The sequence below is a fragment of the Acanthaster planci genome, linkage group LG09 (genome assembly GCF_054643075.1).
Source record: "Acanthaster planci isolate LZ-2023a linkage group LG09, COTS_SCS, whole genome shotgun sequence".
Taxonomy (NCBI): domain Eukaryota; kingdom Metazoa; phylum Echinodermata; class Asteroidea; order Valvatida; family Acanthasteridae; genus Acanthaster; species Acanthaster planci.
The window spans coordinates 2,317,978-2,336,148 of NC_141785.1; the positions used below are offsets into that span (position 1 = coordinate 2,317,978).

The 18,171-nt window shown below is 36.3% G+C and overlaps 1 protein-coding gene across 2 annotated transcripts in view; it reads left to right on the plus strand.

Annotated features, from left to right (window-relative positions):
• Positions 1–17,475, plus strand: part of LOC110987552 (acyl-CoA dehydrogenase family member 11-like) — a 33,943-nt gene extending 16,468 nt beyond the window's left edge. For both annotated transcript variants that reach the window (XM_087140598.1, XM_087140599.1), the window contains 7 exons: positions 998–1,092; positions 6,308–6,407; positions 6,561–6,701; positions 7,619–7,711; positions 11,485–11,706; positions 15,038–15,162; positions 16,180–17,475. In XM_087140598.1, coding sequence (XP_086996724.1) covers positions 998–1,092; positions 6,308–6,407; positions 6,561–6,701; positions 7,619–7,711; positions 11,485–11,706; positions 15,038–15,162; positions 16,180–16,300 — 897 coding nt within the window. In that variant the 3' untranslated portion in view covers positions 16,301–17,475. The remainder of the gene's footprint in view (positions 1–997; positions 1,093–6,307; positions 6,408–6,560; positions 6,702–7,618; positions 7,712–11,484; positions 11,707–15,037; positions 15,163–16,179) is intronic.
• The last annotated feature ends 696 nt before the right edge of the window (positions 17,476–18,171 follow it).

Below are 18,171 nucleotides of genomic sequence, written 5' to 3' on the forward strand. Positions count from 1 at the left end.
TACATTTGCCCTAGAAATTATCTTGCAAAAAACAAGTGTGGTATATCACAGATGCATTGAGGTACTGATGACCTATATCTGCTATTCTCTCTTACTTTTAACATCAGTATTCCTGTAGTTCTTGCATATTGTGCAAAGATTTTGTATTCAATTTGATTTAAGAAAAAAGGGCCCAATTCAAATAAAATGTGTGCTTTGTTGATTTCCCAAAGTGACACACATGTAAGTCACTCACTTGAAGTGATGACCAGTGAGCCCCCTATCACTTACCAGGATACAGTAGGTCACATATAACTGATTGCCACTCACTTTAAAATGCATGAAAGACAAGATACATGTTTTTGTGAAGATGAACTGTGAATTGGTGTTTCTGCTCCATGTGGACACTAATCAGTTCCTTGCTTACGGTGAAGAAGCTATTATATTGCCCCACATATGGGAGGGTAAGTGAAGGGCACACACATATAACCCCTCTCCACACTTAGCTTGTATCTTCTCAATGGATAAGAAAGGCACAAAGGAACCTGTGTTTATGTGCAATCAGATAACTCAGTGCACCAGATTTTATTCAAATTTACAAACATGTAACTCGCAAAAGGCTTACTGGTGGCCAGTCCTAATTGATGATTCCTGTAGTCTGAGGGAGATAGCACAACACAAAAGTAAAAAAAAAAAGAATGTTAGCCCTTACTGTTGTGCATGTGAATTGCTGTCTTGCTCGTAACAACACCTTGAAATGTGCTTTTAAAATATATGTTTTTTTGTAATTAATTGAATTTTTCCACATTTTTCTAACTGATTTTCACCTCTGAGTTTATGATTTTGAAAATGAATATGCAAACATTGAGCATACTTGATAGCATACTTGATAGCATAGTTACCTTGCTTTGAAAAAAGGACCATTATGATGCATTCATCAGGAGTTTGTTTGGTGTATGTTTGCTGTGTATCTGTACATGTGTACACATGATTTTGCCATGACTTTTTCTTTTATCAGGTATCTGATGAGGGTAGAGGTGTTGCTGCCATCAGCCCCATGCTAACTGTCACCCGTATTCATAATGCAATCTCTTCAGCCGGAGCAATGAGAAGGTAAGTATAGTTTAATGCATCTGTTTGTATTTCTGGAGACATTAGTCAACTTGGTCTGCGTATGTTCATATGTCCCTACATTGGATTATTTATTTTAATTTTTTGCTTTGTTGATGTATTTTAATCAACAGATGCCTTAAATTTAAACAAACTTATTCCTAGAAGAGCCAGGGAATGTTACCCACACCCCTGTGACTAGAGTGCAACCAATGGTGGTTTTGCCTGCCAATCCAATGGCTGATGTTTTATTTGGATGATCAGCCAGTGTCTGCTCCGATTTTTTTATTGACATAAACATCTCCCTCAAACACAAAAGTGATACCATACCGAAACTGACTCCCTTAACAGTCAGGCGTACAACTTTTCTTCGGATCAGCTGATCTCCTTGCTTTTTTTCTTCATGCTCATGCCACTGAAAATTGAAAAACGTTGTACAAAAGTCTAAATTTCCTTTTTTTTTTCAAAGTCCAAGTTGCATGCCTGAACAGTTTACATAGTAATAAATTAGAATGTTGCCTACTTCTTAGTGCTGGAAATAATCAAGTAGGCCTGTTTACTTTGAAGATTGAATTAAAAGAACGTGTTGCATCCGCTGAACGCACAATAGTATTGGCAATGGCCCAGCAGGGAACGTACAACATACTGGTAAATGTACATGTTTAAATTTTTCTGCACTGTATGTGGGAAAAAATTGCAATCCAAAAATTGTAGAAAGCATTCCTGCCAATCTTTCCATTTTTTGCAGCACATTTAAATAATATTTGTACATAGAGTAAAAGCTTACAAAATTTACAAGATTTTAACCAAACCAAGGTATGTAAAAATGACAGGAAATTATCTAGTAAACAACAGATAACATTTAAAGCATATTTTCAAGGGGGCTGATGTTGAATATCTCATGCAATCTTGAAAACATGTCAATCTTTATTACTAGGGTAGGACTTTTACTAACAAAATTACACATTTTAAAACAGGAAGAATGAAACTTTACATAAAGTGTCAGTGTATCAAAATGATTTTAACTAAAGTTAGCAAGTTGAAACTATTTGGAACTGGTAAAAATCTAGGAATTTGAAAATGACAGTTTAAGGAAGTGGTTTATCTGTGTTTGGATTTTTGTGTGAACAAAGAACTTGATGAGCTGAACTAAGTCCGCAATGTGTGACATTCAGTAGGTTCAGTGTACGTACACTGACTGCTCTGTTGTCTTCAGGATCAGGCACTGAGTTGATGCAATACAGATTGTGGACTAAGAAATACTTACCTCTTTATGATAAGGCATCACTGCATAGAACTTACATTCTAATAAAAACACGAAGTTTGTGTTTGATAAAATTTAGTGCAGGATTTTGTACTTTTCTTTAAACTAAAACATGGGTACATTTATCAGTAAGGAGAGTCAAGTTTTGCCAATCTAGTGTTTTGCTAATATTGACAAATATTGGTCTGATGTGATGCCCAATGCAGTCATCGGTTGAACCCTACATGTATCTGGTACATGTAAATGGTGGTTTTGCCTGCCAATCCAATGGCTGATGTTTTATTTGGATGATCAGCCAGTGTCTGCTCCGATTTTTTTATTGACATAAACATCTCCCTCAAACACAAAAGTGATACCATACCGAAACTGACTCCCTTAACAGTCAGGCGTACAACTTTTCTTCGGATCAGCTGATCTCCTTGCTTTTTTTCTTCACGCTCATGCCACTGAAAATTGAAAAACGTTGTACAAAAGTCTAAATTTCCTTTTTTTTTTTCAAAGTCCAAGTTGCATGCCTGAACAGTTTACATAGTAATAAATTAGAATGTTGCCTACTTCTTAGTGCTGGAAATAATCAAGTAGGCCTGTTTGCTTTGAAGATTGAATTAAAAGAACGTGTTGCATCCGCTGAACGCACAATAGTATTGGCAATGGCCCAGCAGGGAACGTACAACATACTGGTAAATGTACATGTTTAAATTTTTCTGCACTGTATGTGGGAAAAAATTGCAATCCAAAAATTGTAGAAAGCATTCCTGCCAATCTTTCCATTTTTTGCAGCACATTTAAATAATATTTGTACATAGAGTAAAAGCTTACAAAATTTACAAGATTTTAACCAAACCAAGGTATGTAAAAATGACAGGAAATTATCTAGTAAACAACAGATAACATTTAAAGCATATTTTCAAGGGGGCTGATGTTGAATATCTCATGCAATCTTGAAAACATGTCAATCTTTATTACTAGGGTAGGACTTTTACTTACAAAATTACACATTTTAAAACAGGAAGAATGAAACTTTACATAAAGTGTCAGTGTATCAAAATGATTTTAACTAAAGTTAGCAAGTTGAAACTATTTGGAACTGGTAAAAATCTAGGAATTTGAAAATGACAGTTTAAGGAAGTGGTTTATCTGTGTTTGGATTTTTGTGTGAACAAAGAACTTGATGAGCTGAACTAAGTCCGCAATGTGTGACATTCAGTAGGTTCAGTGTACGTACACTGACTGCTCTGTTGTCTTCAGGATCAGGCACTGAGTTGATGCAATACAGATTGTGGACTAAGAAATACTTACCTCTTTATGATAAGGCATCACTGCATAGAACTTACATTCTAATAAAAACACGAAGTTTGTGTTTGATAAAATTTAGTGCAGGATTTTGTACTTTTCTTTAAACTAAAACATGGGTACATTTATCAGTAAGGAGAGTCAAGTTTTGCCAATCTAGTGTTTTGCTAATATTGACAAATATTGGTCTGATGTGATGCCCAATGCAGTCATCGGTTGAACCCTACATGTATCTGGTACATGTAAATGGTGGTTTTGCCTGCCAATCCAATGGCTGATGTTTTATTTGGATGATCAGCCAGTGTCTGCTCCGATTTTTTTATTGACATAAACATCTCCCTCAAACACAAAAGTGATACCATACCGAAACTGACTCCCTTAACAGTCAGGCGTACAACTTTTCTTCGGATCAGCTGATCTCCTTGCTTTTTTTCTTCACGCTCATGCCACTGAAAATTGAAAAACGTTGTACAAAAGTCTAAATTTCCTTTTTTTTTTTCAAAGTCCAAGTTGCATGCCTGAACAGTTTACATAGTAATAAATTAGAATGTTGCCTACTTCTTAGTGCTGGAAATAATCAAGTAGGCCTGTTTGCTTTGAAGATTGAATTAAAAGAACGTGTTGCATCCGCTGAACGCACAATAGTATTGGCAATGGCCCAGCAGGGAACGTACAACATACTGGTAAATGTACATGTTTAAATTTTTCTGCACTGTATGTGGGAAAAAATTGCAATCCAAAAATTGTAGAAAGCATTCCTGCCAATCTTTCCATTTTTTGCAGCACATTTAAATAATATTTGTACATAGAGTAAAAGCTTACAAAATTTACAAGATTTTAACCAAACCAAGGTATGTAAAAATGACAGGAAATTATCTAGTAAACAACAGATAACATTTAAAGCATATTTTCAAGGAGGCTGATGTTGAATATCTCATGCAATCTTGAAAAACATGTCAATCTTTATTACTAGGGTAGGACTTTTACTAACAAAATTACACATTTTAAAACAGGAAGAATGAAACTTTACATAAAGTGTCAGTGTATCAAAATGATTTTAACTAAAGTTAGCAAGTTGAAACTATTTGGAACTGGTAAAAATCTAGGAATTTGAAAATGACAGTTTAAGGAAGTGGTTTATCTGTGTTTGGATTTTTGTGTGAACAAAGAACTTGATGAGCTGAACTAAGTCCGCAATGTGTGACATTCAGTAGGTTCAGTGTACGTACACTGACTGCTCTGTTGTCTTCAGGATCAGGCACTGAGTTGATGCAATACAGATTGTGGACTAAGAAATACTTACCTCTTTATGATAAGGCATCACTGCATAGAACTTACATTCTAATAAAAACACGAAGTTTGTGTTTGATAAAATTTAGTGCAGGATTTTGTACTTTTCTTTAAACTAAAACATGGGTACATTTATCAGTAAGGAGAGTCAAGTTTTGCCAATCTAGTGTTTTGCTAATATTGACAAATATTGGTCTGATGTGATGCCCAATGCAGTCATCGGTTGAACCCTACATGTATCTGGTACATGTAAATTTTCTCAAGTATCAGCCCACTACATTTTCTGTATTGAGATGAACCTTCAACAGGTTTTGGCTTATGTTGTGGTCATTTGGACACCATTGTTATGAAAAGCTGACATACCATTCTTGTATATATATATATACATTTTCCAAGAAATGTTGGCTGACAATTTGAAATTGTGCTCGGTGCATATCAGATCATGAACCACCAATGACAGGCCTCGAAATAATACTAGCCCAGCGTACAAATTCCAGCTAAAAATGCCCTGGGCTACCTAAACTTTGTTCCTTGGTTGGCCAGTGGGCGAGTTAAAAATTCAGAATAAGCCTACATGTTAAAACTTAGATCAAAATAACTACATGTATTCAATATAAATCAATATATCAATATAAATATAAAAAAGTAAGCAAAAAGTGGCAATTTTTGCTTAACGTAAGCAACCCAAATGAGAGGAAAGATGGAGCAAAGAGGTGATTTTGTTCCGGACTCCGTTACCAGTGAATCAAGCGATATTTAACTAACATACATGCCTTCTTATTTATACCATCAGCGTTTTATTTTCCGAAATGTCAAATTCTTTATTGGTGAGCTGATAACAAATTTTGGGGTTTTTTTAATGTTTTATATACAGGCTAGTAAAACTCTGAACAGGCTAGTAAAATATCCAGTTAACTAGCCCAGTGGGCTAGCCAGGAAAAAAAAATTGCGTGAATGACCATAACAAGACCCTGTTAGATTGAACTTAAACATACAGATCTTATGTACTTAATATGGGCATCTAAATTCTGGTTCTTTTAGGGTAAAAGTATTTGCATTGAAGATGGCAAAAAGATTGAAAAAAGTTAAGTATCCTATCAATCAGAAATTAAGTGAAATATCCTTTATTTCAGCTATTTCCTAAATGTTTAAATTGAATCAATAAAGTTAAAAGAAACTACTCACATTGTCCCAGATAATCTTTACTTACTGAATATTTGAAGGATGGTGGGGAAAAAAAATCGACAAAGGCAAGAGGCAACTTCATATGAAAAACAACCACCAAATTCCTGAAGTTATGTGTTGACTTTGATCCTTCTTTAACATTTGATAGCCTGCAACATGTGTGACAAAGTCATCTTTTGGTTGCAGAGTGGTTCATCTAGCCAGAGATTACAGCCAGAAAAGACATGCCTTTGGCAAACTAATAGCCAGCCATCCTCTACATATGCAAACACTATCTAGAATGGAGGTATGTGCCATATTTTACCACATCAGGTCATCTTTATTCGTTAATACAAATTGAAGTGACATCAGGTATTCAATTTGAAAAAGTGATTATAATTAAACAATGCCTTATCTTGATTTAAAACAAATTAAACCTTATCCATATCTTATGGCACAGGTTGAAACCAGGGGTAACCTTCTACTAGTGCTGCGTTTGTGTCATCTGCTTGGTATAGAGGAATGTGGGGATGCCACAGAACAAGACAAACTGCTGTTACGTTTGTTAACGCCTGTTGCTAAATTATACACTGCCAAACAGGTACTTTTCAGTGAATTAAGCTATTCCCAAGAAATGGTTATAGGAAAGCAATGTTGAATAGCTGTGTACTCACAGCAGTGAACAAAAGGTAATCCATATTGTTTTATTCTGTGATGCAAAAATAATGTCCACATCACCTGTCCAGTCAAAAAGACATATTGCCCACTCCTCACAAATTGCAGTTAATGGTTGTATTCTGGGCAGTCTGCCCTTTCAAACAGTACAGAGAGTGTGCTTGAATCCATCCAATTATCTCCCTTCCAGTTTGGTACTTATTCTGATGGCATACACTGTCAAACTCAGCTACTTTTAGTCTCGATCTAATTTTATCACGAAGACTTTTAATCTTCTTACTGTTTAATATTATGGTACAGTACGTGCAATATGGTTCTGATAAAACACGCCCACTTATATTAACCAAGAATTAAAAAAGAAATGAATAAGTGCGCAGCTCCAATTTTTGCTGCGTTAGACGCCATTTTAAACATTAGGAAAAAATGAAACACTGATCCTAGAATGCATGTATTCTTCAGATGTTAAGATTTTGGCCAGTTTGTTTCACGTGGATCCGGATCACAATCAGTGATCCGTTGTTTGTTCACTGACACCAAAACCCACCTAATGGATGGAGCAAACCAATGATGGGATCAGGTATAGAAATCCAGATCCATGTGAAACAAACTGACCCCTGGTATTTCCTTTTCCAAAAAAGACACTAAATGAAAAATAAGAAAAAAGGACTCATTAGCCCATCATTGGAGTTCATTTTTACCTGTGATTGCAGTCATGCACATTCAGTAAACAATTATTTTCAGAATGGCTCACACTGCTGTTTGTTATTCTGCTGCTGTTATGTTTTAGATTTTGAGCTAGTAGTATTTTTTCTTGATTGCTGTTTGATTGTTATTCGTATAAAGGCAATATCTATTGCATCAGAAGGCTTGGAGAGTTTTGGTGGTCAAGGATACATTGAAGATACAGGCTTGCCAGTCATCCTCAGAGATGCTCAGGTAAGACTTCCACTGACCTGCTGACTGGTCAGTGTAGTGTGGAGTGTAAAACATGTAAGCTGTTCCAATGTTTTCCCCATGCTTTTGTGTATGTCATCATTTCTTATTCTCTAAATCTTTGTTTTGGGCATAATCCATCAGAAGAAATTTTTGGAGGGAGCTTATTTGGAGGGTTTTATAATTCTAAGTTCATTGTATCACTCGAGTATAACATGGGTTTGTTTTATCTTTAAACTGTCAAGTTTTACATTGTAAAATTTACAGTAACACCATGTGGATAGATCTCTCTCAGAAGAGGTATGGTTCTGATAAGAACCACTGAATTGTGTACTCAATGTTTCGCATAGTATGCTCTGACCATTGTCAGAACCATACCTCTTCCAAAAGAGATCTATCCACACAGTGTTACCATAAGTCCTCTCTTTCGTCTGTCTTCACCATACAAAGCTTCAAGTCTTATCTATTGTAAAATTTGTCCAGCGACCACAAAAATGAGCCGTGCACGTGGATAAAAGTGATTCCATTGTAGGTCATTCTTGAACTTTCCTATGTGTGCATGAGGTTGGCCCATAAGTGTGCCTGTATGCTGACTCACATGCACTGAACATGTTGGAATTGGCTTGACATCAGATTTTTTTCTCAAATAAGTCTGCCTTTTCTAAATGATCAATTGGTCCCTCTTTTTTTTTTGGGTGGGTGGCAAAATTATTTCAGAGAGCACATGTACATAACATTTGAGAACTTGTTTATCACCTTTTATGGCCTTTTTGAGGGTTGAGGCTATTTTGGTACTTTTAAACATTTTGGGGAGGGAGGGAAAGGAAATATACCCAAAAAAGAAGCTTTGATTAATTGAACAAACAAAATTCTCCTTTTTAAGGAGGAGCATGGCCCCTGCTTCCCCCTCCTGATTTGCCCTTGGGTCTGCCTTGTAACACACATTATTAAAAAAATCCTTTAAATAAAACCCATAAAAGCGTGGGTATACAGATACTAGCACAGATGTACCTGTAATGACTGGAGTGTGTGACTCAACTCAAATCTGACTTGAGTCATGATTTTTGTGACTCAAGTTCAAAAGGGAAAACAAGTGACTTGAGTCCCTGTAAACAAATAACTTGACAGGACTTGAGTTCTTCATCAGAAACTAGACTTGAGTCATAGACTAATACCACTCAAGAGTCCCATAACTATGTGAAAATTTAATTCTGGCGACTGAAGTTCAAAGTTACTGTACTTGTACTGCTTCTTCTTATGAGCAATATATGCTACAGTGTATATCATGGATTCCTCACGCATGTTCACTCCCGTGCCTTTGTGACCACTTAATTCAGATTAGCGCATGCACACTAGATCAATATGCTGTGGATTTTCTGGGCAGATGATGTTGGACACCGTCCAACATTTTTGTCCATGGATGGAGACCATAATGTTTTCACAAAATACAAAAGTTCCCGGAAATAATTTGGTGACATAAAATTGATTTGACATCATTGGATCACCGTATTGTGAACCCAGATTGCACAAAACCTGAAACAAATTCAAAAAATTATATGTTGGGGAAACTAAACACGACGGGATTCGAAAGAAAATACGTCAGCGATACAGGTATTTCAATCCATTTTAAAACTATTTCTCCATTTTTTTAAAACAAATGAAATAAAGTTTCGTATGTACAAGACCCATTAAAAGCGCCAGTGGTCTTTTCAAGTTATCGCGAATTGATATTTTTCACAAGATTTATTTATCTGTAGGCATTAATGTTGTCAGAAAAAAGCCCTCAGCTGTCATTGCTCGTGAATTACATGTACTTAGCTTTCAGCATCAAGCAATGTACGATCTGTATACAGAGCTTCAATTGTTTGAAAAGAATATGAACCGGACATGTGGGCAGTCATTTGTTTTTTAAGAAAAAGTTGTCTTTTAATGGATTGTGAATCGTACTGATCATATTGAGTGGCATCAACTGTGCTGGGGACAGGTGTTTGGGGCATGGAATGACTGAAATTTAAAAAGTGGAGGGTATCAACAAAAAACATTACACTAGGGGATGCTGTTTATGCTTTAATATACATGCCTAGACATTTTCACCCCCGAATGTTACAAACTGTACATGAAGAGGCATGTTTGTAGCTTTTACAATTTTCTTCCTATTTTGGTGCAATTTAATTCATTTTGAAAGTTGTGAAATCCACAAATCCCAAAACACTGCCTTATTTTTTCTCTCCACAAAAAAGTAGGGGATGAGCTTGCAGAGAAGTTAGAATTCTGTGATGGATTTTGTGTGCATATTTCCTCCCCGTCTTAAATTTTGCATTGGCCCTACCTGAAAGAGTAGTGGATTAGTCCAGAGAGTGCCACATCATGTGAATAGGAAGTGAGTTGGTTCATTGTTTAACCAGCGATGACCAAAGACACATGTATTAGAAGTTACTCTCTGCAGTACGGCTCATGACTTTATCTCCTTTTATTCATTACAGGGTCATCAAGTATACATTTTAATGTGCCCTGTGTCGATTGTCATTCTGACAGTCATGCAAGTGCAACAATTCAATAACCCTTGCTCCCAGTCAAAATGTGTAGGGGATAACGGTAGGCTTGAGTAAACCACGTACGAACATTAAGTATAAGTGTGTGTTGGACGTCTGTATATACACACACTTATAAAACATGGCCGACCATCATTTGACTGAGTACCAAAATTAATATTGATCAAAGTAACAAAGGATAATTTACAATGACTCATAAATGACATGATGACCATTCTCAAGTGACTGGGACTTTGTAGAATTTTGGAACATGGACACAAGTTAAGTGGAACGAATGAACATACGTGTCCTTGTCACACTGTGGTTTTATAGCGCAGTAATATGACTCCCAATTCAAAGCCAAAACAAAGAGTAAAACAAAGTTACTCAGATCTTTGGTTGAAATAACCAGCAAATGCCATCTTGGTAACCATGCAGCAAGTTTATTTCTTTGGATCATCCTTAATAAACCATTGTCTTGTTTGTGCTCCTTCCGTCATTCTTCTAATTAATAGCTGCCAAATCTAGTATCGGTCTTTTGTGGGTTTGTTAATATTCCAATATCAGTGACCCAAGCATAAAAATTGATTGAATGTAGCTCTACTGTACACTCCGACTCAACTCATCTTGACTTTTTTGACCTAATGACTCGACTCAAAGTTGATAATCAGTTTCAGATGGATAAAAAAAAACTTTTTTATAGTACACATTATGTGATGGATTTATAGGTGACTTTTTTTTTTTATAAACTTAACATTCACATTTTGTATATAAAATAGAAGATCTCTACAGATTGAGGCAAGTTTCCCTCTGAAATACTTTAAAACAACTTATTTTTAACAAAAGGAATGGTTGTTAAAGTAATCACCTTGAATTATGTTATAGGAGTTATTAGTTTATTCAAAGATTCCTGTAGAGTAGTGACATTAAGTAACAATACCTGGTGAAGGGTGTTGGAGGATTTTGTAAGACTACACGTATATGGCCTAACTTAGCATGGGAGCAAGTTGCCTGGGACACTTTTGAGTTTGAGGCTTTCAAAAGAATCTAGGACAATCTCTTACCCACACATTGTCCATTTTCATCAAGATGCCAAACTGAAATATTAAAAGAAAGATTTTGGCCATGCCTTTCAAATACAAAGAAAAACATAATAACTGAAACTATTGCCCAAAGTAAGGTCTTTGGTCAAATGAAGTGAAGTCAGTTTTTCTTAACATGTCCAATCAATTTCAATTTGCACAGGTACTTAGTATCTGGGAGGGAACGACCAATATTCTGTCGCTTGATGTTCTTCGCTCCATTGCAAAGACCTCAGGAGGTAGCTTGACATCGTTTTTCAGTGACATTCAGTCTCGACTAATCCCATTGGTCACATCATCAGATCTTGACATCAGATGGTGTTATGAGCAGATCAACAAAGCTTGCAGGGAAATATCATCATTTGTGGACTTGTCCAATAAACAGGTAAGCAGACACTTGGGAAAAAGTGATCAGTAATGTTTAAAGAGCAACCCCAACGGTGGAAGAAAATAAGAAATCTGGCCGTAGTATGTTTACTTGGATCCCATTATAGACATCTATGCCAAATAAACCCGGATTCAGCAGTAATTTTGGTAAAAAAACTCACTTTTGAGACCCGTTTGTACCGAGCACTATGGCTAGCTTTCGTGAAAGGAGCGTGTCGTCATCACTTAATTTACATTTCATGAATACAGCTTTTTCAGGTTTTTGTCCACGTAGCACGATAGAGGAAGGACACAGGAGTTTGAACTGCCGGGGCTGTAACATCTGGCCAATTACTGCTTTGTGGCATACCTGGTATGTCCATAGCCAGAGCGCAGCGAACGCTTAACACTTGCTATGCACCATCTGTTTCACAACTACGAAACCCCTTTGTACCCTATGATCGCCGCCACAATTTGTCGCGGTAATCTACAACCTTAAAACTTTGTGCACTGAGGTATAGGAGAATGAATATTCATGCTTATGTTGGTGCTTGGTATGATCTCATGACAACATCAAATTAAATGCTTGCCCAGTTACTTGCATTATTATGTGTGCCCTAAATCTGTATGTGCAGTCATACTGGAGTTATTTCGGGACTAAATAGCCTGGTTGTTTACAAGATTTTGTGTTTTGTTTGAATCGTTTTTATTATGGCATTTGCACAAAGGAGTATTTTATGAGATTTGACGATCACTCCCTGTGATGAAATGGCGCATTTTTTACTTATGAACTTAGCTTTGCAGTAATAGTCAACATTTTGTTGGCCAGTCTTAGCCAATTGGTACCAAGTTTTTGAACACTGATGTATAGGACGGAGGAGAATAAAATTACAAACTTTGCATGGATAATGGAACAGTGTATCAAAATTTTAAAAGTTTATTTATGATGGCAAAAATAGGTCTAATATCAGGGATTTTTTTCTCTCTATTTCTTTGTCACAGTGATAATTTGTATTTAATTGCAAGCAAAAAACTACTAGTATTGCTAGGATATTACTGGCCCCACTTGTCTGGCTAAGATGCAGGCAGTGATCAGGCATTTTGGAATTTTTCTATCATTCGTCTGACTTGCCGCAACCATCATTGAACACTTTGCAGTGCCAGAGTTGCAACTCCTTCTGTGTCCTTCCTCTATGGTAGCACCATGGAAACGGTTCTCCGGCTGATGCACGTACGCACTGAGCCGGCATGGTCACACCAATGCACATAATTACAAGTAGTATAGCGTGTAGTTACAGTTACACTGTCCCAAGCTCACGCTATAGTAGCTGGAAGGCCCGAGATATCCTCCCCCCAAAAATGGCTGAAAGCAAAAGACCCGAAAGCGACAACTCTGGGGAGGAGCATAGTATTGATAAAAAAGAGATGAACTCGTCAGATAGTGGTTCTGCTTCAGACAACATCAGCTTACCAGAGCAAGAAGAACACGAAGACCAAGAGTATGAAGTCCAAGGCGCAGAGCCTTACTGCTTTGATCCCATCGTGCCACTGGAGTGCCAACAGCATCAATATCGGGCTGACAATGAGTCCACCGCTGGTGAACGAGGTGGTGACAAAGACCAAGATGGTTTGATTAATATGGCTTGTTAAGTTCGGAGTGTAGGACAGATGTTATGAGTGTTTTTTATGTTGTTATTTTATTCCAAAAAAAGTGTCAGGCGAGGCTGGCAGCTCAGGCGTGCAGGCCTTTTGTACGAAAACATATCCTCAAAACCAGGTCCTGCAAGGTCATGACATCTTTCGTTTCCCACGGTGGTGCGCAATTTAAAAGAGCATTTCTGCATGATGGTACAAACGCGGACAGTTTTTGAAACACCCTCAGGTCCATATATTTATCACATTATTACTATTTATTCAGAAGTCACAGTGTCACTTTACATATATAACGTATTACTTAGATACCACATGAGTATATTAAACTGTATTCCCCATTTTTTTTCACCACCGTTGAGGTTGCTCTTTAATTTAATATTAAATTCAGTTTATCAGTCAAATTCATTTGAAAGTCACTGATTTACTTTCCTGCTTTGTCAGCCTTCAGTGCAGCACCTTATTGTGGACAGATACATGCAAGTACTTAATCAACATCAAAACTTCTTTTACAATAGCTGCAACTACTCTTGTGACGTCACTCTATGTACAGTTAACCTTTCACTGTTACATTCTGTTTAAGAATGTTCAGAGAATGTACAGTTAAAAACTGTACATTCCTAAGAATTAGACCTAGATTGAAAATGTTTCAACAAAATAGGGTACTCAATTTATTACAACTTCATATGTGGTGAAAAGTCAGTTTTATACAATTGAACACATTTATAACCAGGTCATTTTATAACAAGGTCAATTTTCCAAATTGTTTTGTTATTATAACAAGGAGTTGTTGTAAAAAAAATGGAACTGGTAAGCTCCAGTTCTGAAAAGCATAGGATACAAAGAATATGGGACCTACAGTTTCTTATTCCCGTAAGGAGGATGTTGTATTACCAGTGTTCTTATCTATATTTGACTAAATTCTGGTTGATTCAAATGGTTAATATTAACAGTAAGTGCTATGTGGACAGTCTCTCGAGAGCTTTCAGCAGTGGTTTTCACCATCTCAGTAGACTGTCTTCTTCCCATATTGATGTGCATTTCAGCCTGCTGAAGCTTCCCATACAGAGCCCCAGTGACAGCATTCTTCTGGTCCTCGCTGGTTCTCTTATTTACATTTTTACATGACCAGTAGTTCATATCCACACATTAACGTGGCGTAACCGTCTTGTATACAACTTCCATCGAGAACTGCGAGTTTTGCTATTTTCATCATGTATGTGATAGTCTGCGGATCTCTATCCTGATTTGGTGTTCTGAGGCAATTCTGTTTCCTCAGGAGTATCACAATCGTTCTCACTACCGAGTAACCCGGTGATCACAGAAGCGATTACACTCGCTACCTTAGAGACACTTCGCAGCCTATTCTGACAATCACACACAATGAAGTACAATGGTAAACAAATTATTTGAAATTTGCCCAGTTTTAATGTTTTGCTAAAAACTTTAATGAATACTGTGCTGGAGTCATTGTAAAGATGTTTAAAACTAGTTGGGGGTCATTGACCAGACCTTGAGCCAGTTTTTAACCTTTTTTTGAAACTGTTTCAGTACCCAAAATACCCTCCACCGGAATGATATGCTGAGAACTGCCGAATTCTACCTCTTGCCTGCCATGACAGAACTTTTTTGTGCAAATCTAATTTGGCTTGTATTCAGAATTAAAGACTTACATTTTTCACCTTTGTTAATTGTTTCAGTCTTTGATACCTGTAGCTGCACGTGATTTTGCTAACAGTCTAGCCAGGACCTACATCGCAAGCCTTCTCCTAGAACATGCTTCATGGGACAAAGCAAAGGAGCTAGATATTGCTGTAGCAAGGAGGTAACACATTCATCATTTCTTCTGAGGATATCCATCCTGTATTCTCTTCTGCAGATGATGTTAAAGGAGACATGACTTTCTCTCAAATGTCTCAAATGTTTTACCTGAGGTAAAGCAAACATTGTACTTGCTGAATAGAAAACCTTGCTGGCTTCCTTTTGTGTATTTCACATAGATTACTGCATAAATATGGAGGCTTTGTGTGGTAGCCATCTTGCAGGGCAATTGTTTTGTTCCACAGAGAAACCTCCTTTATTTGTGCATACCTTGTGAAACAAAAGCATTGAACTACAAGATGGCAACCCTGCAAACCCTCTATAGTAAGTTATGTGTCTAATGCCACAAGGCCCAAGAGGCACACAAAATGAATAGGCTTTTGCATTTTCTCTGCTCAACATTTGCAAGATCTTTGTCTTGAATGAGCTGATGAAAGATTTAAGTTATGTTGTAGATTGATCAACCCTACACTTCACTAAAATGACAGTATCACACGGCTTTTGCTATGTGGATCAAGTAATCCGCATTGTGGATTCAATCTTGCTTGAAGATTATTATCTTTATCTTAAGTACATAACCATTTAAAAATATGAATGTTATCTTATGATTTCTTGAACCCTCAAAAATGACTGGTTTATTCTGTAGTGACTGTAGACATTTAGCAACATCTATTCAATGATGTTTTGCACTTCAGTTGATCAAAGATAAATGGTTTTCCACTAGGCTAATCAGAAACTTTGCATCCTTGATGTTGGCCAATTGGCCTTTGGCACTAACTCTTCTACATTTTATTTTCCAAAATCATGCTGTATATGATAACTAATGACATTTTTGCTGGTTTGGACTTTTTCCATTGTGATATGATGCTGGATTTGCTTGTTTGTCTTTATGATTCTAATTACTGTTGTGAATCCCCCCATCTTGGGTAATTCCATTTGATTTTAATTACAGTTGAATGTGATATGTATTGAGTTGCCAAAGACATTTGAAATTAATGTTTTATTTTCTTTGATTATTTAGGTGGTGCGAGCAGTGTTTGTGTCCAGTTGCTGCCAACAGTGTCAGTGGCGCATACACACCTGAAGGATTGCATAAAGACACACAAATTGTTATGGATGGTTACAACCAAAGCAAAGTATGAAAGCAGTGTCTCTTTCTGTAGTTTATAATTACAAAGTAAGATTTGGACTAGTGCTCTTATATGACACCTTGTGCGACTCTTTGAAAAGAAGGAGATGCTAATTCATTATGTTAATTAAGATGCACCCTTTATAGTAATTGCAATTTATATATTCATGTATAATAGACAATTCTTGTGACTATGGTAATGCCATCATTGGTTATTACAGTGGCCCCCTTTAATGGTGGTAAGCTTTGCATTAGCTATTGTTCTCAGCATATATATTTTTTTATAATATTCGCCTAATCAGCAGCAGATTGATGCTTTCTGTGCTCTACGAAACTCAAACGTTATTTGCCTCAGGTAAAGGTTTGTCCCCAACTTTTAGTTTGTTCTTACATCGGTGTCAATTTCTGCATTGTCCTTTCAGTGGGGTACTCATATTCTAGTTGACATACCTCATGTCATAATAATTTTTTACTTTAATGTATAATGCTACCTTTTTATTGCCTACTCAGAATTAAAAAGCTTTTCACACGGGTTATTGGGTTTGGTTTTATAGTTTGCACAGATTAAGTTAAAGTTGAATCATAACTTTGTAATTTCTAAAAGCAAAGTGCTCCAAAACATGGTTTAATTGTCATTGGAAGTTGAAACATTCAGTTTTCACTACTTTTTTGTTGGTTTACTTGAGTGAAATGACTCAAGGTAGCCATGGAAGATTAACGTCAACATAAAAAATACAAATATTTTAGCTAAAAGTTACATACATGTATATGATAAAACAGGACATTAACAATTCTTTTTAAAAAATGCAATAAAATTGAAATTAAAATTTAATTATGCAAAAATCAAATTTGTTGAAAATATTAAACACATTTTTATATAAACAGATAAGTCTTGGTGATTAGAAATATATCCTTTTTTGGTCTTAAATCACATTAGGTTGCATTTTATCCCCTTTCCCAACTTCTTTTTTGACTAATGAAAATGTTTCAGAATTGTTGCCGTCACTGGAAAACAAAAATTTTACCTTCAAAACCAATTACTGGCCATTGAGATAGCCAGTACTATAACTTATATGCTTAATTTTTACCGGAAATACAGGCCCTAATGATCAACACCTGACAACAAAATACTGGAAGAGTTTCTGTACCTGTTAGCCAGTAATAAACAGTTTTGAAATCTGTTCTACAGCAAGTTTCTGTACCTGTTAGCCAGTACTAAACAGTTTTGAAATCTGTTCTACAGCAAGCTTCTGTACCTGTTAGCCAGTAATAAACAGTTTTGAAATCTGTTCTACGGCGATTTTAATGAATTGGTCTCTCATTCCCCCCCAATTTTTTCAAAGTGCAATTTGGGGTAAGCAATTTCTATAAAATTAACGTACTTTGTTTTCATAGTCAATGGAAATCATTAGTTAATGTTTTGACACGGTGCCATCAGCCATAAAAAATGTAAGGAATGGACAGTTTGTATGCGGTTTCTGAGTATGATGTAACTTCAACAGTAAACTTTTCCACACATAACTGGAGTCTTCACCAGTATGTTTAGTTTTCTATTTTCAATAGTAGTTTATTGTGAACTTATTTTTCCTGTAATTGTGTGTCTTGGGTTGTATTTGAGCCCAAAGTTTTTCTTTTGGGTTTATCCGTAAAAAAAGAAAAAAAAACTGGATTGGTTTGCAGTAGCACCATGGATATATCTCTTTTTGAGCATTCTGAAAAGAAAGTACCACCGGTTCTTTTTAGACAGCCATATACTCCAATATATCTAGTTAACTTGCTACCTCCGCCATGAAAAGCTTGGAGTCTCACTTCAACAGAATAAACCACACCCACTGCACCAAAGAGCAACCTCGACAGAATATAAAAATGACACTGACCAGCTAT